This window comes from Bubalus bubalis, chromosome 3 (assembly GCF_019923935.1).
Source record: "Bubalus bubalis isolate 160015118507 breed Murrah chromosome 3, NDDB_SH_1, whole genome shotgun sequence".
Classification (NCBI taxonomy): domain Eukaryota; kingdom Metazoa; phylum Chordata; class Mammalia; order Artiodactyla; family Bovidae; genus Bubalus; species Bubalus bubalis.
The window spans coordinates 33,994,606-34,020,078 of NC_059159.1; the positions used below are offsets into that span (position 1 = coordinate 33,994,606).

General features: G+C 49.8%; 1 protein-coding gene across 10 annotated transcripts in view; it reads left to right on the plus strand.

The window, feature by feature from the left end:
• Nucleotides 1-25,473, plus strand: part of GAS7 (growth arrest specific 7) — a 206,932-nt gene that overhangs the window by 142,103 nt on the left and 39,356 nt on the right. For 5 of the 10 annotated variants that reach the window (XM_006041664.4, XM_006041668.4, XM_006041667.4 and 2 more), the window contains exons 3-4: nucleotides 7,301-7,381; nucleotides 17,824-17,909. In XM_006041664.4, the coding sequence (XP_006041726.1) occupies nucleotides 7,301-7,381; nucleotides 17,824-17,909 (167 nt within the window). The remainder of the gene's footprint in view (nucleotides 1-7,300; nucleotides 7,382-17,823; nucleotides 17,910-25,473) is intronic. The other 5 variants (XM_006041666.4, XM_044939279.2, XM_025280558.3 and 2 more) reach the window with 1 other exon arrangement.

The window sequence follows — 25,473 nt, forward strand, 5'->3', positions numbered from 1 at the left end:
GTGGGGAAAACACAGGACCATGAGTGTCCCAGCCGGGCTGAGAATATCCCACTAGCCCTGACCTGCCAGCTCCATCCACGCCAAGCACCTGGGACCAGGATTGCGTAAAACTCATCTTTCCAGTTCAGGACTTTGCCCCAGAAGCTTAAGATAAGGTTTCCTGGGGAAGGCCAGGCCCTGTTGGAGTGCTTCCTTCTGCAGCCTGCCCACAGGCTAGAACCTTCTCCTGACACTGGGCTTCCTTCTCTACAATGCTTTCTACCCTCTCCTCTTCATCAGCTCCTCTTCTAGGAAAAATCCTAAGGACTCAGTCGTGCTAAAGGGTTTGTGATGGTCTGTGTGATTCATAAGGCTCCCCCAGAAGCTAAAATAGATAAAGCCACAGGCCAAAGCAGAGGCTTTTGCGCACAGATATTATAATCCTGATATTTTTAAAACATCAGGATGGACATGGCATTTCCAAGGGCTCCTTAAGTTTCCGTACATTGCTGTCAGATGTCTTGCTTCGTGTTGTTTTTTTCAGTCACTGAGTCATGTCCGACTCTTTTTGACCACATGGACTGTAGCACACCAGGCTTTCCTGTCCTTCACCATCTCCTGGAGCTTGCTCAAACTCATGTCCATTGAGTCAGTGATGCCACCCGACCATCTCATCCTCTGTCACCCCCTTCTCCTCCTGCCCTCAGTCTTTCCCAGCATCAGGGTCTTTTCCAATGAGCGGGCTCTTTGCATCAGGTGGCCAAAGTATTGGAACTTCAGCTTCGGTATCGGTCCTTCCAATGAGTATTCTAGGTTGATTTCCTTTAGGATTGACTGGTTTGATCTCCTTGCTGTCCAAGGGACTCTCAAGAGTCTTCTCCAGCACCACAGTTTGAAGGCATCAATTCTTTGGCGCTCAGTCTTCTTCATGGTCCAACTCTCACATCTGTACATGATCACTAGAAAAATGATAGCTTTGACTATATGGACCTTTGTGGGCAAAGTGATGTCTCTGCTTTTTAATACACTGTCTAGGTTTGTCATAGCTTTTTTCCCGTCTTTTAATTTCGTGACTGCAGTCACTGTCTGCAGTGATCACGCCTGACCCCTCCCCTGGGGTTTGTGTCTCATCCGGGTACCTCCCAGTCTGGCTGGTTCCTGTCATGATTTTACTGTGGACTCTACCCCGTTTTTCCCACATCTGATTAATCCCTGAGACTACTTGTTAAAATGCTAACTTCTGGGTTCCACCCAAGATCTGCTAAACCAGAACCTTTGGGCACAGGGTCTGGGAATCTGTGGCTTCAGCAGATGGCCCCAGTGATCCTGATAAGAGGCCAAGTTTGGGAAACAGGCCTGGAGCTTTACCAAATCACTGTGCTGAGGGCCTGGGTCCTGAGTGTCCAGGCTTTGATTTGGTGCGATTTCCTTTTCAGGACCCATCTACAGTTTTCTCAGCCACACAGCGGGGATCATAATATCTGTGAGCTGGCAGTTGGCTGCCCACAGCTGTTGGTTCAGTGACCAGACACCCCTTTTCTTGTGTGGCATCAGCCTTCATCACTGCCGGCTCAAGTTCAGGGATTCCTGCTGTGTTTGCCCGAGTCCATGCTCTATGAGGAGGCTGGGGATCCTAAAGGGATTGAAGGACAGGCTCAGAGTATTCCAGGTGGGCCCCCCCCATCCCCTCCCACTAGAATTTCTCTGGCAGCTCCCGACCCCGCTCTTGCAGGACTGAGCCAGCTGGAGCCAGTCCAGAGCTTGGCTCAGGCCAGTATCAAAGGGCCAGGGCACTGCCAGGGCCACTGCTTCCTCCACTGGCCTGTGTATCACCTATGAGGTGTGCATCAGGGCCCCTGCCCCGCCCGGATCACAGGGTTGCATAAGGAGCCTGTGGGCTGCCACGTGGAGGGAACTTTCTCTGGTTAACTCAGGGACCCCCTTCAGCTCTGACGTGCGTTCTCACACCTCTAACCTGTCGGCTTCACAGAGGGAGCCTGCCCTTGCTCTCCCTTTGGGAGGTGTGCTCTATGAAGGTGGATGGGGCAGAGTGGGGCGGGAGGAGCTGGTGGGGTGGAAGCTGGGAGGCGGAGGGAGGGAAGGAAGGAAAGAATGGAGAGGGGGTTGTTTTATTCTTGTCATTAAAGTCTTGAGGGCTTCCTGTCTCAGAGACTGTGCTGTATATGCTCGTTGGCTGCTCATCGCAGGACCACGAGACTACAATCGTGTTACCCCACTTTATATGCTCAGTTGTGTCCAACTCTTTGTGACCCCATGAACTGTACCCCTCCAGGTCCCCTCCAGGTTCCTCTGCCCATGGAGTTTTCCAGGCAAGAATACTGGAGTGGGTTGCCATTACCTACTCCAGGGGATCTTCCCAACCCAGGGATCGAACCTGTGTTTCTTGCATCTCCGGCATGCACAGGCAGATTCTTTCCCACTAGCGCCACCTGGGAAGCCCTCACTGTAAGGAAACTAAAATTGAGGACCCAGTTACAAGGGGTGGACCTGGGATGCAAACCTCTGTGTGACCCCTGAGCTCTTAGGAACACCTCCAGGTTGCCTTAGAATATTTGAGGGGTGTTTTTAAACACCCAGGTGGTTTTAGTAGTAAAGCACCTGCCTGTCAATGCAGGAGACGTAAGAGATGTGGGTTCGATCCCTGGGTCAGGAAGATCCCCTAGAGGAGGGCATGGCAACTCACTCCAGTATTCTTGCCTGGAGAATCCCATGGACAGAGGAGCCTGGAGGGCTACAGTCCATGGGGTGGAAAGAGTCTGACACAGCCAAAGCGACTTAACACATTAAACACCCAGGCCAGATTCCCTTCCATTTCTTTCCTTTCTTAAAACAACAAAGTCCTGGTAAACCCAGTTTTGTAGACATGTCCACTTCTCCTTCCAATTCTGAAAGTTTTTTGGATGCACCTCATGGCTTGCAGGATCTTAGTTCCCTGGAATCCAACCCCAGCCCCCTGAAGTGCAAGTGCAGAATCCTAACCCCTGGACCGCCAGGAAATTCCCTGAGAGAGGTTGTTTGAGAGAAGCTTTTGTGTTCTTCTGTTTCCACATGTTCTGTCTCTCCCAAGGGCATCTATACTGTGTATGAGCAGGACCCCAGAACCCATTTCTTCCTCAGCTGGTGAAAGGGAAAGTCGCTCAGTCTTGTCAGACTCTTTGCCACCCCATGGACTATACAGTCCATGGAATTCTCCAGGTCAGAATACTGGAGTGGGTAGCCATTCCCCTCTCCAGGGGATCTTCCCAATCCAGGGACTGAACCCAGGACTCCCTCATTGCAGGCGGATTCTTTACCAACTGAGCTATCAGGGAAGTCCTCAGCTGGTACCTGTGGTTATATTACTTGATAGCCAGTGTGGGCAGCAGAGAGCCACTACCCCGCCAAGAAAATGAGTCAATCATGAGCCAGGAGTTGACTGGTGTGTGAGGCAGAGGGTGGGAGGTGGAGGGCAAGCAGGGAGGGGGCAAGGCTTACAGATCCACTGTAGGCCGATCACCGAGACCAGTGACTCTCCCAATACCTATAATGCATGCAGGAAGCGGCCTTAACAAAGGGAGGTGAAGTTTAGAGGTGACTTTAAAGTTAATAACGCCTGCCTTGCTTTTTTTTTTTTTTTTTTAATAATCATCATAATAATAGTTATGATGATTATTTTAAGGAGGGGGTATCTGTGCTCTGAAACCAGATTTACATCACTTTCCACCTTTCAACTTCACAGTCTCTAAAAGTTTTCTTCTACACAGAGCAGCTGCTGTAATGGGGAAGTGGAAATTTCTGGCTTTTCACGTGGTTGGCTGGAATAGCAACCTCCCTTGGTCTGATTTGATCCACGCTCAGCAGTCAGCTCATTTATGTGTGTCTGGATCCCCTGGTTTCAGCGAGAAAAGTTCAAATTGAGTTAGAATTGCCTTTAGAAATAAAACATGTTTTCTCATGAATTGGTCAGAAGTTTTCCAAGCGAGGGTCTCACTCCTTCCATTCTGTCTTCACTGATCCCCGCCTCTCCCCTGGGGCCTTTGGGACCTGCATGGGAGCAACTGTTAGGAGTCTGGATGGTCACCTGAAATGACCTAGAGCCCCAGAATGGAAGCCCAGAGGACGCAAGGGGGGCCCAGTCCAGGGTAACTTGAGCCCCAAGCTGCCATTTCAGTTTTGCTTTGGTGCTTTGGCTCCGTCAAGGAGCCTGGTGTGCTGTAAATAGATTAGGGAGTCTCTTAGAGGAAAAGACCTGGGAATGGCTTCCTCCCTGTGGGTGGTGTGGTCATCTGGGGCAATTTTTCCTGCTGCGGATGAGGTCATTCAGCTAGAGCCCCAGGGACTCTCTCCAGATGTCCACCCAGGCTGGCCCCATTCCTGCCCCAGGCTCGAAGCGGCTTTGTGTTTTGTGTTGACCCGAGCTGGCCAAGACCAGGAGGTGGACTGGGTGGAATCCTTCAGGCATCTGCATTGTCCATGATGGAGCTCTGGCAGAGGTTGGGCAGAGAAATTCAGTCCTTACAGGGATAAGGGTCTCCAGCCTCTGGGGGCCGGTGAATGACCCAGGTCAGTGAGTGCAGGGCACAGGGCCTTCCTTTGGAATCCAGCATCTAGAGCAGGATTCTGACTGCAGGCAGTATCTTCCTGTGATTTCAGGGCCTCCTCTTGCAGACCCCTGGGAGGGCTGCATGGAGGGAGAAGCATTGCTGGGACTTGGCAAATGGACAGGATTCTGACACCCAGAGTCGGGGGAGGAGGTGATTGGGGGTGTGTGAACAGCTACAGCAAAGATGTTCTGAGACCAGTGAGTGTGTTACCTGGGCTGGAGTGAGGTCAGCGTGGATCCATCTGGACAGACAGATAAGGTGCCTGTGCTAGAGCCTTGCTGACTGAGAAGTGGGGCAGTGGGTGGGGGTGGATGCAAAGTTTGGACTTTATTCTCTGTGCCATGTTGGAAAGGGCTCCACAAGGGACTCTCCAGATGAGTGCTGACCCCCAAGTGGGGAGACACATTAGGGGTGAGATGGAATGAGGAATGTGATGGAGGGGGGTGCCTCTAGGCTCTGGGAACTGATTGGAGGTGGGTGGGGGGACCCCAGAGGAGCTGGTGAAGCCATGAAGGTTGGTCCCCAGAGCCGCGGGGGGCCAGGTTGGAGGAGAGAGCCTGAGCTGGGTGCTGTGGGCGTGCAGGCAGCAGTGTGGTCAGGCCGATCTGGCAGCAGAAAGGAAGGTCTCTTTGGAGACAAGACAGGCTGCAGGCTACGTCTGGTCCCAAGGGGAACCCACCTCACGTTGTATGGAGGCTGTTTTAACATCTGAATTTCCCCCGCATTTTCACATCCAGCCTCCATGATCTGTTTGCTTTACTCAACTCTGATAAGGCACCTACTGTGTGCCCCTGTCATCCTGCTTCATGCTGTTACAGCCCTGTTTAGGTGCCATCTGCATCCCCATTTTACAGTTGAGAAAAACAAAACACAGGCGGCTTCCAAAGGTCACAGGTCACAGGCGGCCAGGCCTAGACCACTTTGCACTGCCCTCGACCTCCAAGCAGGCGTGTGGTCTTCACACAGTCTCCAGGTCATGGTGCTCTCAGCTCCAGCCCAGGTGTCCGTCCTCCTCCAGGAAGGCCACTGAGCCTGCCCTCTGGTTGTCCCTCCTGGAAGACCCCTCTGCTCTCTCATTCCTGGTCACATTCTCCCCGCAGCTTCCCTTGCTCCCCCCATTTTCTCTCTCTTAAGACGTGAAAGAGCCGTATTACCACCCAACTGCTAGAGCCATAAAACCCTAAAGTCCAAACAGTGAGTCTCAAGGTTTTGATCAAAGTTTGGGGGCAAGAGTCTTGGGACCTAAAAAGACCAATCAGCCCAATCCTTTCATTTTAGGTAAATAATCAGAGGACCAGAGAGGTAGCGTGATTTGCCCAGGGCTGCCCAGCAGATGAGAGGCAGAACTGAGGCACAATCTCAGCTGAGAGAAGCTATGGGAAGGTTGTGCTTGTTTTTGTTTTTAATATTCGAAACAATTGAATTTTCAGTAATAGAATTTTGGATTCAGTAATGTCATATCCATATATCGGATTAACTTTAACAATAACTTGACACTAAATACTTGTAAATGGGCATTTGGCACGAACATAGCAGCTGTCTTGGGTGGATGCCACTCTTGGTCTCGTTTTACACAGGAGGAAGCTAAGGCACCAAGGGGACGATGAGCTTGGTCAGGATCAAACCTGGTGATGAGAGGCAGAGCTAGTTTAGACCCAGGCATTTGGCTCTAGACTCACTGCTTTTACTTGGTGGCTCAGATGGTAAAGAATCTGCCTGCAATGCAGGAGACCCACGTTCAACCCCTGGGTCAGGAAGATCCCCTGGAAAAGGAAACAGCAACCCACTCCAGTATTCCTGCCTAGGAAATCCAATGGACAGAGGACCCCAGGAGGCTACAGCTCACGGAGGTCACAAAGAGTCGGACACAACTAAGCAACTAACAACCACTGTGCTGTCGGCCCTTTTAACTGTTTTGGAAAGATACCCACAGAAGTCCAGCTCAGTAGTTGCAGAGCTCAGGGTTAACTGCAGCAAGTGGGGGTCTTAGTTCCTTGACCAGGGATTGAACCCGTGTCCCCTGCATTGGAAGGCAGATTCTTAACCACTGGACCTCCAGGGAAGTCCCGAGAAGGCATTGTTGTTTTTTTTTTTTTTTTTTTCAGTGGATAACTTAATGAGAAGTCTCTGCTCACAGCTGTGAAATGGGTGAAGTAGCATTTGGGGGCTGATCATATAGCTGCAATATTAGCTTTATTTCTGGCTGGGCATCGGAGGAGAGAGAAGTGTGTGATCAAACACAACAGCTGTAATTCACACAAGGGGTGGAATTGGAGAACCAGGAAGGGAGTCACCTTCATGGGACACAGAACCCGGGTCTCTGTCCAGACCCCTGCCCAGGGCTCCTTCCTCTGGGTTTTGGGGTTTCAGATGACAGTGGGCATTTGGGGAGTGATGCCCAGTTAGCAGTTGAGGTTCCAGGATAAGGAACTGAAGTGGAGATGTGTGAGGGGGGAAGGGAGGGGCCTTGGGGACTGTTTCAGAGGGTCCCAACCAGAAGGCCACCTTCTGGTCCCAGCTTCATGGAGAAGGGTCCCCAATAAAGAGAAGCTTTGTTGCCCTGGGGGGCAGGAGAGGCAATTATATGGGAGCAGAAGGCAGACTCCGGCTTCCTGGAGTCAAAGAGGCAGCTGATCCAGTGCAGCTCTGTGACACTCAGAGCTTCTGCCCGAGGAAATTCTCAATACGATTTTCTTTTTTTTTCTTTCTTTGACCAGAGACCACCTGGGAGCGTCCCAGCAGTTCTTCTGGGATTCCAGCCAGCCCTGGCCCTCACAGGAGCTCTCTGCCTCCAACAGGTACTGTCCACACGCTATCTCAGGGCATCGGGATGGACCACATTCACACACACCTTCATGGGAGAGGCCCAGCCTCTGGAGCCTGGATCTGAAACCTGGCTGTGGATCTCATGGGCCAAACCCGGGAGGGGTCTCAAGGGCTCGGAGGCCCCGTAGGCTGTTGCCCTGTGGGATGGTTTCACTCGGGCAGTGCCGGCTGCAGCTCTGGTCTCTCTCACTCCCCTCGGGTGCTTAGAGGAGGGGGATGGCTGGGTGAGGTGAGGCAGCAGAGCTCTTGCCTGTCTGCCGGCGTGGGGACCTGAGCAGCGGCAGACTCGCTCCACGTGGTTTCAGAAGACATCAAGGGGTAGAAGTTAAGGAGGCAGATGTTTATTCCTAACGGGGCGTCTTTAGGTCTTCTCCACCATTGAGAAATCAAAATGTGATACCAGCGCATTATTTAGTGAAGATTGCTCGGCTTCCCTGGTGGCGCTCGTGGTAAAGAACCTACCTGCCAATGCAGGAGATGTAAGAGACACAGGTTCAGTCCCTGGGTCTGAAAGATCCCCTGGAGAAAGGCATGGCAACCCACTCCAGTATTGTTGCCTGGAGAATCCTATGGACAGAGGAGCCTAGTGGGCTATAGTCCATGGGGTTGCAGACTCGGACATGACTGAGCGACTTAGCACAGACACACATAAAGATTACCATCAGCAGAATTCAGAACCGAAGTGGCAGAATAGACCTGGAGAATCAGCTGAGGCCTGAGAGAAGGGATGGGGGGCTGCTTTTCATGGAAAGTTCTAGGCTATTAAAATGTTTTTATTTATATTTTTGTGTATATATGCGTGTATACACACACACACTTTTTTTTTTTTAACTTAAAAAATTTAAGAAGGAACCCCCTGTGGCGCAGAAAAATGGGGCATTTCCTCCTGGTTTCCTGGGGATGCAGCCAGGGCTACATTCTCAGACCGAGTCCCCAGAAATGGGGCCAGTTAGCCTTCCTAGTGGTCATATGACGGTAGGCATTTCCCGGCACACTGCCTCATCTTTTGTTGCTGTTCTTGTGTTTTTTTAACAACAGAAATGCTGGTGTGAATACTGTGAGGTGTGGCCCTCTATCCTGGCTGGCTCCAGGCCACCCAGACACTAGAGAGGAAACCCAGCTGTCTTTTCCAACCACAGCAGGGTCCCCGGAGCAGGACAGGGATGTGACACGGGCAGGGAGAGGCCGGGGCATGTGAGGTGACAGGTGATAACCCTGCACAGCCAGCTACACGGGGCTGCCGGAGCCAGTTTGGAAAGCTTGCCCTTTAGGTCAGTGCAGTCAGCTCTCCCAAGCCTGCTGCCCCTGGCACCGTCCCCAGAAGCATCCTGTTCCCTCTTTGCTGTGGATGGAGCCACCCCCCAGAAGGAGGGCTGGGAGGAGCGCTGCGCAGGGTGCCCGGGCTCTGAGAGGTCCAGAACAGTGGGAGAGGCTCAGATCCAGGGAGAACTGCCAGGGTGAGCAGGGCGTCAGACAGAGAGTGTGGCCCCTGGCCTCCCTCCTCTGCCTCGACCCCCTGGGGCCTGGAGCACCTCCTTCCCATGTCCCTGGGATCCCAGGTCTCTGCCAGAAAGGGCTTTGTAGTCAAATAGAGTTGGAAATCCTGCCTCCTCTCTCCACCTTTGGAGATCACACATCAGCTAGGAGAATGCCTGGACTGGACCCCATTTAACTCGGTGTTTCTGTCCTTGTGTGTGTTTGTCCACATCAAACTTAAGCTTCTCTGGCTCAGCTTCTTCTCTGGCGTCTCTTCTCTGACTCCGTCCGTAGTGGTTCTCAACTCGGGGGTGATTTTGCCTTCCGGGGACATTCTTGGATGTCACCAGTAGGGGGCGGTGCTACAGACATCTAATGGGGAGAGGCCAGGGATGCTGCTCAACCCCTGACAGTACACAGGACAGAACCACCCCACCGCAGAGGGCTGTCCAGCCGTGCATGTCAGCAGCGCCCGGCTCGGAAGCTCTGTTCTAGAAGGACTCAGAACCTCAGCTCAGCACTACTCGGGGGTCAGACGATGGACCACAGCCTATGACAATGAGAAGCAGCCACAAAACATGCAGGACCCCAGCTCTGGGTTCTCAGATCCACATTTTTGGGTTGGTTTTGTTTTAAGATTTATTTGAAGACAGCAGTTTTATTTAATTAATTAATTGTTTTGACCGTGGCATGTGGGATCCTCCTGACCAAGGATGAAACCTGCGCCCACTGCAGTGGGAGTGCAGAGTATTAACCACTAGACCATCAGAGACGTCCTCAGACCCACGTTTTATTTCCCAGTTTTAATATCTTGGAAATCAGTCGTGTACCCTAGTCTAATTGGAAGCATCCTTTTTTTTTTCTTTCTCGCTAGTACTTAAAATAAGTGTGCCTCTAACAACCAGTGACATCTTAGATTTGTGACATTGCAGCTCCTTAGATTGAGGTCTCAGGCACATCCCTGCTCCTTGCCAGGCCTCACTTTGCCCACTTATAAACGGGAGGAAGATGTGGCTCAGGTCCTGTCCAGCCCTCCATGGCTGTGATTTGTGGTCCTCTCTGCCCTGGGGCGTGAACACACATGTCAACTCTCCATCCGCCCTCTGAGGGGGAAGAGAAGAGAACCCACCAGTGAGGCTAAGGCAGGATCTGTGATACCCTGACATCTTCTTTTCTGGTTTTTAAGTAGAATCTTGAAAAATAAAGCAATAGCTAGGTTGGTATTTCTCCCTACAGGGGAGCAGCACCAGGATTTTCCCAGCCATTCTTTCCTTCAGTTTTATAAGCAGCTTTCAGGAGATTGAATTTTATTGTGGAGAGAGAAATAGACTTGATGAAGACATGAGGTTGCTTCAAAAGCTGACCATCCCCATCCTCGGGTTCCTGGAGCTGTGGGCGCCTCGCCTGGACCACTCAGGGCCCTGGATTGAAGCCCCTTTTGTTCTGCTCCTGCTTCTGCAGAGCAACAGTGATGGAGTTGAAGCCTTTCCATTCAAAGAATGTGCAGACATTGTTCTCAGTACTGGGGGTACATCGTCAGGCAAGCCAGACTTGTGGGGTCCCTGGTCCCAGGAGCTACATGCTAATGGGCAAGTTGGATAAACAGGCAAACATGAACTTGATCAGATGTTCATTGCATGGTCAGTGGGACAGATGACTGGGGCGTCGGGGCAGCCTCACTTTAGGTCAAGCTTTAAGACGAGGAGGAGACGGTATGTGTGGAGGGTGGTGGTGGAGTGTTCTGGGCCAGGGGACAGCGGGTGCAAAGGCCCTGGGGTGAAAGTGATCTTGGCACGTTCGCGAATGGAAAACAGACCCGTGTGGCTGGAGGGTGGGGGACAAGAAGAAGGGTGGTAGGTGATGGGGGAGGGGAGTCAGGGTCCAGAGGAAGGTATTGTTGGGATTTCCTTCTGAGTGTGAGGGGTGGGATAGGGGGTGAAAAGCAGTGGAGGTGTCTTGTCTTTCCATGCAGCTACCCACTTGAAGCCACTGGGCAGCTCTTGGTTAGCAGTGATGGGGTTGGGGGTTACCTGCAAGGTGGGTGGGGGCATAAGGATGATGTGGGAGGAAAACATAACCACATTTACTGACTACAAGCATCCCATATGGTTGTTCCTGAAGGTCATGGACAAACAGGCCAGGAAGAATATGGGTGGGAACCACAAGTGAACCCAGCCAAGCCAAGCTTAGATAATGCCCCTTCAAGGAGGCAGAGGGGTGGAGGCGACCTTGGGGCTCAGGTTGACTTTTTTTCTCTTGGCCACACCACTTGGCTTGCAGGATCTTAAATCCTCCACTAGGGATTGAACCCATGCCCCCGGCAGTGAAAGCCCAGAATCCTAACCACTGGCATTGCCAGGGAGTTCCCTCAGGTTTACCCTTGAGTTGAGCTTCTGAAGAGGGTTGGCAGGACCACTGTGGACAGGGCCAGTTTGTTCTTAGTCCAGGTTTGTCCGATGCCTGAAGATCAGCCAGCTGGGTTATAGCCGGGGAGAGAGACACACCCAGTACCCACCCCCCACAATCTGGACTCTGCTCTTGGAACGTTGGGGGCCACTTTGAGTCAGCACTGGACCCAGGACTTTCCCTCTGTGGCCTCCTCTCGGATCACAGTGGGAGCTGTGTTTATTCAGTAACTTTATTAGAAGTATTTAATGCCAGGATTTCCGGTGGGGTCCATGCAAGTCAGCTTGAAACCCCAACAGAATACCGAAGGCTCTGTTCAGTAACTACTGCATGTATTAAAAACCATCTTTGGGCTGGTTTAACATGCCATGCAGCAATAATGATTCATATGGAGAGAAATAGTAATAGGCAGATGAAAAGAAAACACAAGTGAAAAATGAAGTTCTGGGAATTTCAGGTAAGAGTTGCTGGGTCCAGTGGATGCCAGCACAGATCAGTTCTGTCCTCTAGAACTTTCTGCACTAACGGAAATGTTCTGTCTCAACCCAGTATGGTAGCCGTTGACCACATGCGGCTCCCGAATACTTGAAATGTATCTGCTCTGCCTGAAGAATGAAGTTTTCATTTTATTTAACTTAGTACTTTTCAAGTTTTAGAATAATTTTAGGCTTACAAAAGGAAATTGTGAAGACAGTACAGAGAGTTCTTATATAGCCTCTACTCAGTTTCCAGTAATGTTTTATGTATTTATTTTTTGGCCACACCACATGGCATGTGGGATCTTAGATCCCCAACCAGGGATGGAACCCAGGCACCCTGCATTGGAAGGCAGAGTCTTAACCACTGAACTTCTGGGGAAGTCCCTCCCCTGATGTTAATGTCACATTACATAACCTCAGTCCATTTATCAAAAGAAATCAATGTAGTACAGTATTAACTAGTCTGAATTTCATTTGATTTCACCAGCTTTTTCAGTGTTGTCCTCCTGTTCTGGGATCCCATCCTGGGTACCACCCTGCATTTGGATTATATTTAAATTTAACGTGTTAGAATTTGAATAGCCACCTGTGACTGGTGGCTGCCCTATCAGATGACAGAGCAGGCAGGCAAGCATGGAGAGTGAATTCCTTTCTGAGCTTCTAGGCCCGGACAGACGTGGGTTGAACTTGCATTGTGTTTCCCTTTGGGATGGAGGAAATCTGTCTCTTATTGAGCTGCCCTGGGAGTGGGGGTTTGGGAAGCCTGGGTTCAGATACTGGCTTTGCCCAACCTGGGGCTTGACTCTGCTGAGGGGTCATGCTTGGACAAGCAGCCTGCCTCCAGCAGCCGAGGAAAGCCAGGTTGCAGGAGAGGGAGTGAGGTCTGTTGTTGATCAGGGAGGGCCCGCCTTTGAGTCTGGAGTACATGTAGACAGCTGTGCCCCTCTATGAGCAGAGCGCCCCAGGAAACGGGCTTCAGAACCCAGGCCTCACCCCCAACACATCTTCTCCAGATCAGGAAGCCCCAGCCAGCCCTTCCCTCCCACATAGGAGCAAGCGGAGACCCTGGCCCACTGCAGAATTACAAGCTGCCAGACCCAGAGCGCTTCCGAGGTTCTCAACTAGGAATCACTGTTGACCCCAGGGGAAGGTCATGGGGCTCCACTTGTTCCTTGAGAAACACGCCCCTGTTGGTGTTCCTTTCCTGGGGCCCTTGCAAAGGCCTGTTTAACCTTTGATAACCAGGACAATAGACTCAAATTTCCAACCTTTCACATCCATAGACACATAGATTGTAAGTTTTCTTTGGGGGAATACAGTTTACATCTTAGACAACCGGGGAGGCAGTGGGGACTGGGTAGTCAGACAGAAATGTCAAGAACAGAAGGATTTCCAGACCAGAGGGCTATAAATGTAAAACTTCTTCCCTAGACAGACCTGGCCAAATGTGGCACACACCTGGGAAGGTGAATATGATGAAGAGCATTCTTTTAAGGCCACACAGGGCATAGTGGGGCAGCGAGGCAGGGATGGAACCCACCAATCTGGCGTGGGTATTTGCCTCGGTAACCTGACTTAAAACCTACTTTTTTCCCACAGCCCCAGTTGCCTTTCCCAAAGTGGGTTCCATGACAGCACCTCTGCTTTCCTGGCACCCCCCATCCTGGTTCTTTGTCCTTGTAAGCTTGGGACTGCCATGCTGCTGCCTTGATTGAGATTCACAGAGCACATCAGCATATTTTAAAAAGGCCTACTGTCGGATCCTGCCCTTTACTTTCACTGCGGGTCACTTACAAGGAATGTCCTGCAGAATTGGTTGTTGTCACCTGCCTGGGGAGATACCCTGTTCTTCCAGGTTCAGATGTCGTAGGAGTGAGGCGAGAAGGATTTCCAGAACAGGGGCTTCCCAGATGGCTTTACATTGAGGAAAGAAGTTACTTGTTTGTTCCAGAGAAAAAGGAGATGAGCCACACCTGCAGGAGGCGTCCAGGGCTGGTTTTCTTGTTTGGAAGAGTTAAGTCTTATCTTTAGGGTGTCTTAGAGAACAGGACGTGGGCATTGGGGCTTGGAGGATAAACCATCTTACATGGCAAACTGGAGTTGGGGAATGGAGTCAGAGTTATAGGGAGGGGGTGAGTTCTGGGCCGCAGATGATGCTGGCAATTCTCTGTTGGTCTTATTTCCGTTTCTTTATCCACCCCTCCACCAGCAAGTGACTTCTCCTTTCTACAAATTATATGCCCCCTTCTCTCACTGTAGAGAGCCCTCTCTTTGTTTAACTTCCCATAAAGAGAAATGAAGTGTGTGTGTGTGTGTGTGTGTGTTTCTATTTGTATTTGAAGTTACTAAAGTTACTAGATAGAGCTTTCTGTTCCCTTTTCTTATCTTAAAAACAGCTGAATTTGTTATTTTATATATGTTTTTTTCTTGCATCCCCAACTGAATTATGGTCCTTATGGTTATGAGTGATCTTTGACTATATTCTATTTCATTTTTACCCCTGGGAGGCTGGAGGCCTCTAAAGCACCCACCTCTGGCCGTGTTCAGTTTTGATCTCACCCTCAGTAAGCCAGGGGGCCCAGCGGCATGGGGATGCCCATCAGGACCATCTCAGGCGAGCTGTAACGGTTCAGATCCCCAAGGATGAAGCTGTGGGGACCGTTGGAGTAAAATGCAGTGAGACAGGGTGTCAGAGGAGAGGTGCTGTATGGGGAGAAATGGTTGAATGGAAAATTAGTTTTTCTTTCCCAGTAATTGTTTTGACATGAGTGGTAATTAGCCAACCGCTGACAGACCAAAACTGAAGCGAGAACAAGGGGATGGATTAGGGGCAAATGCCATTGCATTAGATGGTTCCTGGCTGCTGTTAGCGTGGGGGCCGCCAGTCTGGGGGAGGCTGCAGGCGGGACAAGGGCATGTTGAGGGTGCACTTTTGGGGGGGTGCTGTGGGAGAAAGCGGGGATCAGAAAGACTCTGCCCTCAAGAAGATGGGGACCACCTTGGGTTACAAGCACCCAGTAGCATTAAAGGTAGTGACTGCTTCTAAACTAAGGCCTGCTCAGGTAAGAGCTTTCATATTTCATTTTCGTAGTCAACTGAACTGGTTCCATTTTTGTTCTTGTCCTTGGTGGGTTTTAGGATCAGCAATGTGTCTTTGTAGAATAAACTGAGAAAGTCACCAGGTGTATCTATACTGTGCACTCTGGGCCTATATATTTCTTTCAAGAGTTTGAATGACTTTGCCTATAAAACCATCTGGATCTGATGTCTTTTGACAGGGAGATCCTTTTTCAAATGTTTTACGCGTTTTGGTATTTCTGGTATTCTTTGAAATCATTTTGATCATTTGAATCTCATGGAAAGTTTTGTATTTATTAGCATAGAACTATAGATCAAATCTCTTGCATTAAAAAAAAAAAAAGAAGTCTCTGTTTGCAGTCTAATTCCCAATTCTAAGCATTGTGTCTTCTTTTACTCTCAAATTAGGCTGATCTGCCTTTTTTATCTTTGTCATTCTCTACCCCTCAACCCCTCAACCAGCCAGAGTTGCTAATATCATCCTGTCTCCTAACTTATTATTTTCTCTTACCATATTTATATCCTTGTCTCATGTTTTCCTTGGATTAATTTTATTGGCTTTTAAATTTTTTTCTTAATTCTTGAGTTGAATGTTTAGTCCATTTATTTTTATTCTCTTGGCCTTGGTAATGCAATAATTAAGGCTATGAATTTTCCTCCAAATATAATTCAGGCCCTTTCCCATTTGTTTTAATATGTTATTTTTCATTATTTTCAAAATATTGTGTAATTATAGTTTGAAATTGCTCTTTGACCTGACATTATTTTTTAAGAGGGCATTCTCTTAAATGTCTAAGCTTCTCGGGTCAGGGTAGGGGGAGAGATAGGGACCTTGTCTGTCTGTTCTTTCATTATTTCTATCTACTTTTATTGCTTTCCAGTCAAAGAATATGTCTTGTGTTATTTATGCCTTTTGCAATTTATTGATACTTTATTTATGGCTTAAATAGGCCCAACATTTTTAATGTACCATGGCTTCTCAGTAAAAAGAGATTATCTCTGTTTATAGGGTATAATGTTTAATCCATCTAGTTCAATCAGCCGTTTAAATTAAATCACTGAGACATTCCACATCCTGACTTTTGTCCACGAAATCAGTCCTAGACTGAAAGCAGTATTAAGGTTTCCTACTGTTGCGTTCGAATTCTCCAGCGTTTGCGTTTTGTCCACTTCAGTGCCGGGCTCCTTGAGAAGTTAAGTTTCTGGAATGTTATGACTGCCTCATAAGTAGTATTTATCTATCCAGTCTAGTCTGCCATTGCTGTCACGGCCTGTGCCAACCTGAGTAGGTTGTCCTCTGAGGCCTCAGTGTTCAGTGATGCCCTTGGAATCCTACCCCCCACCCCTGCCTTTTACCTAGAGGACTCTTGGATAGAATCAACAGCTTCTTGAGGGCCCTGAGTGTAGACCAGGAGCGTGGTTGGCCATGTGAACCTAACTTGTTGTTCCTTCTTGGGTCCTAAGCCACTGCCCTGGGCCCCAGCTGTGTGGCCAGTGCTTTGTTGTCCTGGTCTGTCTGTGCCCACCCTTCTTCCAGAGTACCCGGCCAACTGTCGGATCGGGAGAGACCCAGTTACCCCGGGAATCTGCTGAGTGCATCTCTGCTCACAGGTGCCCTGAATTTTTCCCTGCAGTTGGTGGAGAATGGGGGACACACCCCCAGGATGAAAAGGGCTCTCCGTGGCGTGGCCTTCACACCCCATTGCTTGACCCTGGCCCTTGCCCTAAGAATGGGCAAATGGTCATAACTATAGTCCCTCCTTCTTTACCTCCTTCCTCTCTGTTGGGTTGTGGCAGCAAGACCCACGAGTGGACATCAGTGTGTCCATCTTTCTTCAGGCTGACCTGCAGTGTATGTGTTGTAGCAAATCCTCCAAAGCCTGGGGCGTCAGGAAGATGGCTTTCCTGGTGTCCAGAGATCATACAAGCTTGGGGCTCAAGGCCACTAGATTAAGGACCTTCGTGAAAAGAGAATTCATCCATTCTCTTTTCATGAAGTGTTTTATAATTTAACGGATCCCTTCTGCAGGTGTGGATTTTCATCCCAATAGAGTGGGTTTGGAGACTAGGTAGAAGTGCTCCCATTTTACAGATGCAGAAGCTGAGGTTTCAATAACTGTATCCATGAGAGGGCAGCACCGCCTCTGGGAACTGAGGATTCGTGGGCCTCAGTGTGTATGTGTGATGTCAGGACCAGGCAGCAGTGTTGGGGGCTTCAAATAGGCCCCCTGGGAGCTTTGAGGCCATAGAAATTGGCAAATACTGCAGACCAGGGCTCCCTATCCTCCTTTGAAGAGCAGGAGTATCAGCTCATGTTGGGAGCATGAGTGAGTGTCATAGGGAGAGACTTTTAGAGCCTTGAATATTTTTTCGTCTTAATTTTAGCAAAACCAGGACTCATGAAGGCTGTCATATGATCCCCTAACTCTTAATTAGCAAAGCCAAATTTCCTAGAAACCCATGAGGCCAGTTCTCTTGTCATTAAACTGACATTCCAGTAGGGGAGGGGGAGGAGGTCCTCAGGGAGGAAGTCCTTGGGCGGGGAGTTGTTGAGGGGGCGATGATTTGCAGGAGGGTGAGGGTGTCCCCACCTGACTCTAGGGAGAGATTGGACCCTTGATCCGCACCAGTGATCACGGCCGATGAGGTTATTTTTGGCGATGATTGTTGGACTGTGATGCCTCTCGGACTGTGATGCCTCTCCTCCTACTGAGCATCTTTCTTTTCTTTGGTTCAAAAAGATCCCCCAAGAGATCAGTAGTTGGGTGCTGGCATTTGGGAGATGCTCTCAACCCATCTCCAGCCCCACAGATAGGAGTGAGAGCCAGAGAGGTGGTCCTGGCTGTGCAAGACCCCTCAGAGGCAGACAATGAGGTGGGAGAATGGGCCGCAGCTGCCCACTGTGGTCTGCAAGGTCGGAGGGGCCTGTCTGTGGCCTGTGCAGCAGCATCTGAGTGGTGTTTCTGTCCCCGCAGTGAATGGATACCACACGTCAGGGACCCCAGCGCACCCTCCCGAGACTGCCCACATGAGTGTCCGAAAATCCACCGGTGATTCCCAGGTAAGGGGCCCTGTTCCGGGAGGTAGGGGCAGCCCTTAGGTAGGTCCAGGGAGGCATCATTAGAATGGGGACACTCTAGGGGTCCAGGTAGCTATAGCCCAGTCCTGCCGCAGATAGGAAGAGGTTGGTATCCAGGTCATTCCAGTGTACCATGATTGCAAGAGAGATGGTGTGCTTGTGGTTTGGTTTTCCCTAGAAGTTGAAGATAGTAGGTCTTTTTTGTTGTTTTTTTTTTTTTTGGCCCATGCCACACGGCTTGAGGGATCGAACCCGAACCTCCTACAGTGGACATGTGGGGTCTTAACAACTGGACTGCCTTGGAAGTCTCTGGAAGTTGTGGATGCTTTTGAGGGGTTGACAGGGATGGGATTATAACCTCTCTGTGTTGAGGCAGAAGGTTCCATCCTGCTGTCTGGATTCCTAATGGAGTCCAGATTTCCCAACACTTTAAGAATATGGGTGAGTGCAGGCCATTTTCCTTCTCTGCGTGACCCTTTCCTACCCCCAGACTTCACCCAGAGTGGAACTGAGTCAAACATTTTGTCACATTTGATCATCCAGAGAGGGGCAGCTGCAGGATAGAAGGACATGGGAGTGTGTTTTAAGATTCCCAACCTGTCATCTCAGCCGACACTTGTACAAATGTAGGAAGGTGTCAGTACTATTCCTGTGTTACAGATGCGGTCATAGAGTCTCAGACCAGATAAGTGACTCGAGCAGGTTGACATGGTTACCAGATGGTCAGACCGGACTCGATGCCAGGTTCTTCCAGTGGCCTTAAGCTCTGTCTAAGGAACTGGGGATGGGTCTTACATGGTCCATCTATGAATTGTCCACAAGATGTCCTTAAGCAGAAGCCTCCAGACCAACCCTTTCAGGACTTAAGATGCCAGGCCCCAAGGTTGGTGGTGATGGTGATGTAATAACAATGGTGGCTTGTTGCCAACAGCGGTGGGTTCTGTGTGCTGGTCCCGGAAGGAAAGCCCTTGTGGTCAAAGCAGCTCCAGTGTGACACTTAGCTGAAATGCAGGCGAGAGGGGCATGAGAGCACGTGTTAGGACCCAAAAGGTGGTGAGTTATGCCTGGACAGGGCGAAGCCATAGGAAACTCCAGCGGAGGGTCCATAGTGGTCCTGACATGCAAATTGGTCGTCCGACCTGGGTATATGGGGTGAGAAACCTCAGAAACCTAATTATGTTCTTGTCTTAGGAAGCTGAGCATTGGGCTCAGATCAGTTCAGTTCAAACTCTGGAGGAGAATTGGGACATCTGGGTGAGGCGAGGCTCCATACATACTGATGGATGGACAAATCACCCCAGGCCTCCTGTTAGAATGCAGATTCTGATTCAGGAGGTCGGGGGAGGGGCCTGAGGTTCTCTGTTTCTCACGAGCCCCCAGGGGATGCTGCTGCTTCAGGTAGGGGGACCCTGTCGTGACAGGCAAGCATCCGGGCACAGTCAGTCGTGGCAGCACATGTGTGTCCCCTTCATCCTCTGCTCACAGCACACGTCACAGCCCTGGCTCTGTGTGTTTCCTGCGGAGCCCTCCTCTCAACACAGCCTGTCGGTCTGTTCGAAATGAAGCTCATATGCCACCCAACTGTGGAGTGTTGTCAGCTCAAGTTCTGCGGTGGTTTCTCAGCAGCTAGAGAGGCACTTAGGAAGGATATTGGAAACAGCCCCCTCTGCCCCTCCCCCGTCATTCTTCTTTCCTTCTCTAATGACACATGACTCCCCCATCCTGAAACACTCTCAAGTTGTTACTTAATCATTTAAAGCGACATGTATCCTGATCTGTATAACCTCCTGGGAAGGCAGTTGGACATTGTGTTGCCATTAAGACTTTGACCCAGGAATTTCCCTCCAGACATCTGTTCTTGGAATATTCGTGGGGATTTTGATCTGTGTAAAGCTGTCCACTCAAGCATACAGCCCTTGACCCAGCCTAACTGTCCAGTAACGGGATGGGTAAAATGGATAATGGCACTGAACGTCTGTCTGGCCAACAGTACCATGCAGTCATGGAAACACATTCTTCTGGAGAAAATGTACTGATTTAAGAAAATGCAGAGACCATAATAGTGAATGAAAAAAGCAGAGCGAAATTGCATATATGTATGTATGTTCAGCCGCTCAGTTGTGTCCAACTCTTTGGAGATCCCATGGACTGTAGCCCACCAGGTTCCTCTACTGATGGGATTTCCCAGGCAAAAGTACTGGGGTGGGTGGCCATTTCCTCCTCCAGGGGATCTTCCCGACCCAGGGATCGAAGCTCCATCTCCTGCCTGTCTCCTACACTGCAAGCAGATTCTTTACCTCCTGAGCCATCTGGGAAGTCCCAAAGCTGCATTTATGGTCCATCTTGTTTGGGAGAAGGAAGTCTATCCATATATGAAGACACGTGACTGGATGAAAAAATAAACCCAAGCATTGGTATTTCTGTCCAGTTCTCAATCAGGGGACATTGGGCAATGTTTGGATATTTTGGTTGTCACAACTGGGCAGGGGGTTTTACTGGCATCTAGTCAGTGTGACCAGGGCTATTACTAAGTAAGGTGCAGGACAGCCCCACAACAAAGAATTACCCAGATGAAAAGATGAAGGGTGCTGAGGTTGAGAAACTCAGTCAAAGGTGACGTTTATTTTCTTTAGACTTTTAAGAATTTTAAAAATTTTCTAAAATAAACACCTTTTACTTTTATAGACAGCAGATACAATGAGAACTAAGAAACAAAGAGTTAGAGGTGAGGTGATGGGGATGCAGGAAAGATCAGCTCTGGATACCCTGGCCTGAGCGCTGCTTCAGGACAGGTGGAGTCCCATGTATTCCTTTTTTGGATGGTAGCATTCAGAAGGTGAGGTATCATCAGAGTAACAAAAATAAATAGTGCAGCACATGGAGAGAACAAAATACATGTGTCCACCAGTTTGCAGCACTGTGTTAGCCTTTTAGGCTGCGGAAGTGTTTGTGTTCCTGCAGAGCTGGCTGTCCACAAAGGCACCAGAGAACAGTCATAGAAATAGGTTAAGAAGGGTTGGTATTTACAGAGCACTACCAATAAATGGTCCTCAGAATACATATAAGCGCACGTCAGCAAGCTCAGTGTTTACTCCCCCATCCCAGGCTGTCAAGTATAATTAAGGACAGTCATCACCTAATACTACAGGTGGCACAGTGGTAAAGAATCCACCTGCCAGTGCAGGAGAGGCTAGCGATGTGGGTTCGATCCCTGAGTTAGGAAGATCCCCTGGAAGAGGGCATGGCAGCCCACTCCAGTATTCTTGCCTGGACTATTCCGTGGACAGAAGAGCCTGATGGGTTACAGTCGATGAGGTCACAAAGAGTTGGACGCTATTGAGCGGCTTTGATAGAGCATGCGCACAATATTGAAACAGTGAATGAATGAATGAGTGAGTAAATGAACACATGGCCATTTGAGATGCTGGGTCAGGGTAGATACAGTACCTTGTCACACCTCTCTTGTGCTCTTTTACTACTGCCTGTTGGCTGCCCCTCCTTGAGAAAGCTAATCAAGAAAATGAGAATGTTGGGCAGGTTGGGGATGGGGCATGTGTAATCTTCATGGAAACCAGAAATGTGTCTGTACCATCATGGGTGGAACTGAATGGCTGGGTGCCCTGCAGCCCCCGAGGGTGCCCACCCCTGCTCCAGGAGACCTGAAAGGCTGGGCATAGGTGATGGCAATCTGGTGCCACCCAGTGGAAGTTTGCAAGTGTGCAGCCCTGGGGCGAGCTACCTGGGTGATGGATGCGGGGGACCCACTTGATGGGAGGTTAGGGGATCAGAGACTGAGACTAGTCATGCTGGCCTTGGCAGAAGCACACCGAGCCTGTCCCCTGCCTGCCTGCCAGGGCTGTGGTGATTTTATTTTATTTTTTTAATTTAAATTTATTTATTTTAGTTGGAGGCTAATTACTTTACAATATTGTACTGGTTTTGCCATACATCAACATGAATCCACCACGGGTGTACACGTGCTCCCCATCCTGAACCCCCCTCCCACCTCCCTCCCCATACCATCCCTCTGGGTCATCCCAGTGCACCAGCCCTGAGCATCCTGTATCCTGCATCGAACCTGGACTGGCAATTCGTTTCTTATATGATATTATACTATGGTGAGTTTAGCCCTCTCTGATCCCTATGCTGCAGATGGTGATTGCAGCCATGAAATTAAAAGGCGCTTACTCCTTGGAAAGAAAGTTATGACCAACCTAGATGGCATATTTAAAAGCAGAGGCATTACTTTGCCAACAAAGGTCGTCTAGTCAAGGCTATGGTTTTTCCAGTGGTCATGTATGGATGTGAGAGTTGGACTGTGAAGAAAGCTGAACGCCGAAGAATTGATGCTTTTGAACTGGGGTGTTGGAGACGACTCTTGAGAGTCCCTTGGACCGCAAGGAGATCCAACCAGACCATTCTAAAGGAGATCAGTCCTGGGTGTCCTTTGGAAGGAATGATGCTGAAGCTGAAACTCCAGTACTTTGGCCACCTCATGCAAAGAGTTGACTCATTGGAAAAGACTCTGATGCTGGGAGGGGTTGGGGGCAGGAGGAGAAGGGGACGACAGAGGATGAGATGGCTGGATGGCATCACTGACTCTACGGACGTAGTTTGAGTGAACTCTGGGAGTTGGTGATGGACAGGGAGGCCTGGCATGCTGCAGTTCATGGGGTTGCAAAGAGTCAGACACGACTGAGCGACTGAACTGACTGACTGACTGATCCCTATGCAGCTACGGGGAAGGCAAGGAATGTGCCCACCAGAGCCTAGACTCTTTTGTGACTCACTTTCCAGCTGTTTTAGCTTTCCATGAACTGTTCCCCAGGAAGGTTATCTTTAGATGTAGAAGAGAGGAAAGGGAGTGGGACCAATAGCTTGGAAACTTAAGGGACCCGCTGGAGGAGACAGTGTGTGATGAAGGAAGAGGTGAGATTCTGAGAGCTCATTTACTCAATGGGGCTCCTCCTTCCCTACTTGGTCAATAGCTCGTGTTCTATTGAACATGTATTTCTTTGCCAGGCGCTGAGTCATAGACAGATAAAGCCCTTGTCTTGTCAAGGTTAGGGCTTCCCTGGTGTCTCAGATGGTAAGGAATCTGCCTGCAATGCAGGAGACCCGGGTTCAGTCCCTGGGTTAGGAAGATCCCCTGGAGAAGGGAATGGTTACCCACTCCCTTATTCTTGCCTGGAAAGTCCCACGGACAGAGGAGCTGGGCGGGCTATAGTCCATGGGGGTCACAGAGAGTCAGACATGACTGAGTGACTAACACTTTCACTTGATAGAGGTTAGTAGCTGGGGCTGGAGAGAGACAAATGTTGATATTGTTCATATTGAACATGTTCATATTGGCAGTGATGGGGCTGGAGGGGAGTGTGTGCTCTAAAGACCTGACCAAGTGGTGGTGGAAATGTTTGGAGATGGGCTGTTTAAAGCTGAGACTGGAAAAATCAGCAGAGGTTTAGCTTGGTCGAGAATGATGGTAGGGGAACAGCATTCCAGGTGGAGGGAACAGTGTATGTGGATGCTTAGAGGCAATGATTTTGAAAAAGCCATAGAGGCCAAGCAGGACTGTGGTTTACTGTGTTAGCAAGTGTGGGGAAGGCAGAAGAGGAGGCCAGAGAAGTCCTCGAGGCTGTTTTGAGGAGCTTGGGTTTTGCCTCAGTAGTGCTGGAGCCACTGAGAGGTTTCACACTGGGTTCTACCTGCTGAGAGTGTGGGAGCCAGACTCTTCACATGCAAGGAGACCAGGCTCAGAAGACATCACAGAGCTGGGGGCCTGTGGAGTCAGCTGGGAATGACCAAGCATGGTCTCCCAGGCACTGCCTCCTTTGTCACCACCCTTGATGGGTCCTCACAGTGCCAGCCAAGCAGCCCAGGTGAGGCCAGGAAACCAGGCTGGGCAGAGCTTAAAAAAAAGAGGAGAAAAACCTTCTAGAGTCATAGGAAAGAGAAATTAAAAAAAAAAAAAACTTTTGTTATGGACATTTGTAAGCATTTATAAGAGTAGAATGAACATTATAATAAAGGAGCAATGGACCAATCATTTAACATCAGCAGGAGACCTGGGTTCGATCCCTGGGTCGGAAAGATCCCCTGGAGGAGGAAATGGCAACCCAGTCCAGTATTCTTGCCTGGAGAATCCCATGGACAGAGGAGCCTGGTGGGCTACCGTCCATGGGGTCACAAAGAGTCGGACGCAACTTGGCAACTGAAAGGCAGCAGCAAATACATGCATATACACATACACATGTATGTGAGATCAGTGGGGTGATCGTGTCAGGCCATGTGCACGCTCTGTCTCCTAGCAGCCTTTTCTCCCAGCCTTTTCAACCATCCCTGATGACTGTGGCCTGAGTCTTTGACACTGAGCTTTGCCAGTGGTGATGTCTGAATTCCTTGCATACGTTTTATAGACCTTCCTCTGTTAAAAAAAAATGCTGCCCCTCCTCCATCCACCTTTTGGAGTAATTCTTTGAGGTTATTATTCATATTAACGCTCCAGTGGTCCCAAATTTGGGTGTGGAAGCCCCTTTGAGCTGGAGTCTGTGTCCTTTTGTTATGTCACACCGTTTGTATAACACTTTTTTTTACCTCCTGGCACAGGAGTTCCAGGTCCACCTGGCCTTTGGAGCTAATCGATTGTCCAAGGAGCCTGGGTTCCTTTTAGTGGGGCATTGTATTAAAAACCACTTCTGTCTACGGCTATGCCACCCTGAACGCAACTGATTGCAGAAGCTAAGCAGGGTTGGGCCCCGTTAGTATTTGGATGAGAGAAGCCACTTCATTGTAGCAGGTGTTCTCAGCGTGGCTGAGATGTCGTTCCACCAGGGCCCTTTCAGTGGAGTGCTGGAGGGTGTATGTGTCTGTGTGTGAGTATGTGTATATATGTCCATGTATGTGATGTCTGTGTATATGACATTCAAATATCAGGCACAGGTCACCAGCAGCAAAGACATGAGACCACCCGAAGGACCCTGTGACGCCCTAGCCAAAACTGCACAGCTAGGAGGGCAGAGACCGGCACCCAGACTTAGAACATCCCCACCCCCACCTCACAGTGCTGTTACTTGCCCTCATGTCCTGGCTGAGATTCTGGGGAGGAGGGTGACCTCTGTGTCCAGCATCATCCCAGACAGCCTCGGACACAGCAGTCCCCAAGTCAGTATGTATGGATGACAGAGATGTTTCTTTGGCCCTGCAGAGACACCTGGAAAAATAAGAGATGGTCCCAGATTTCTAAGTGGAGGGATGGGGAGGCAGGAAAGAGTCGTTTGGGCTTGGGTGTCGGTTTGCTCTGTTTACCTGCCTTGTGTCCTTGGACACGTTGGTGTCTGCAGACCTCGGTGTCCTCATCTGTACAATGATGGTGATGCCAGTAACTTCCTGGGGTCAGGAGGACTCAGGGGGCATGTCTTCAGCTGATCTGATGCCTCCAGAGCTCAAGGGCCATTGGCAACAGGTAACACTGAGGCTCAGAGCCGAGTTCACTCGACGGGATGTCGAGGCCAGTGAGTTCATCTTCTCGTCTATGAAACGATGATGT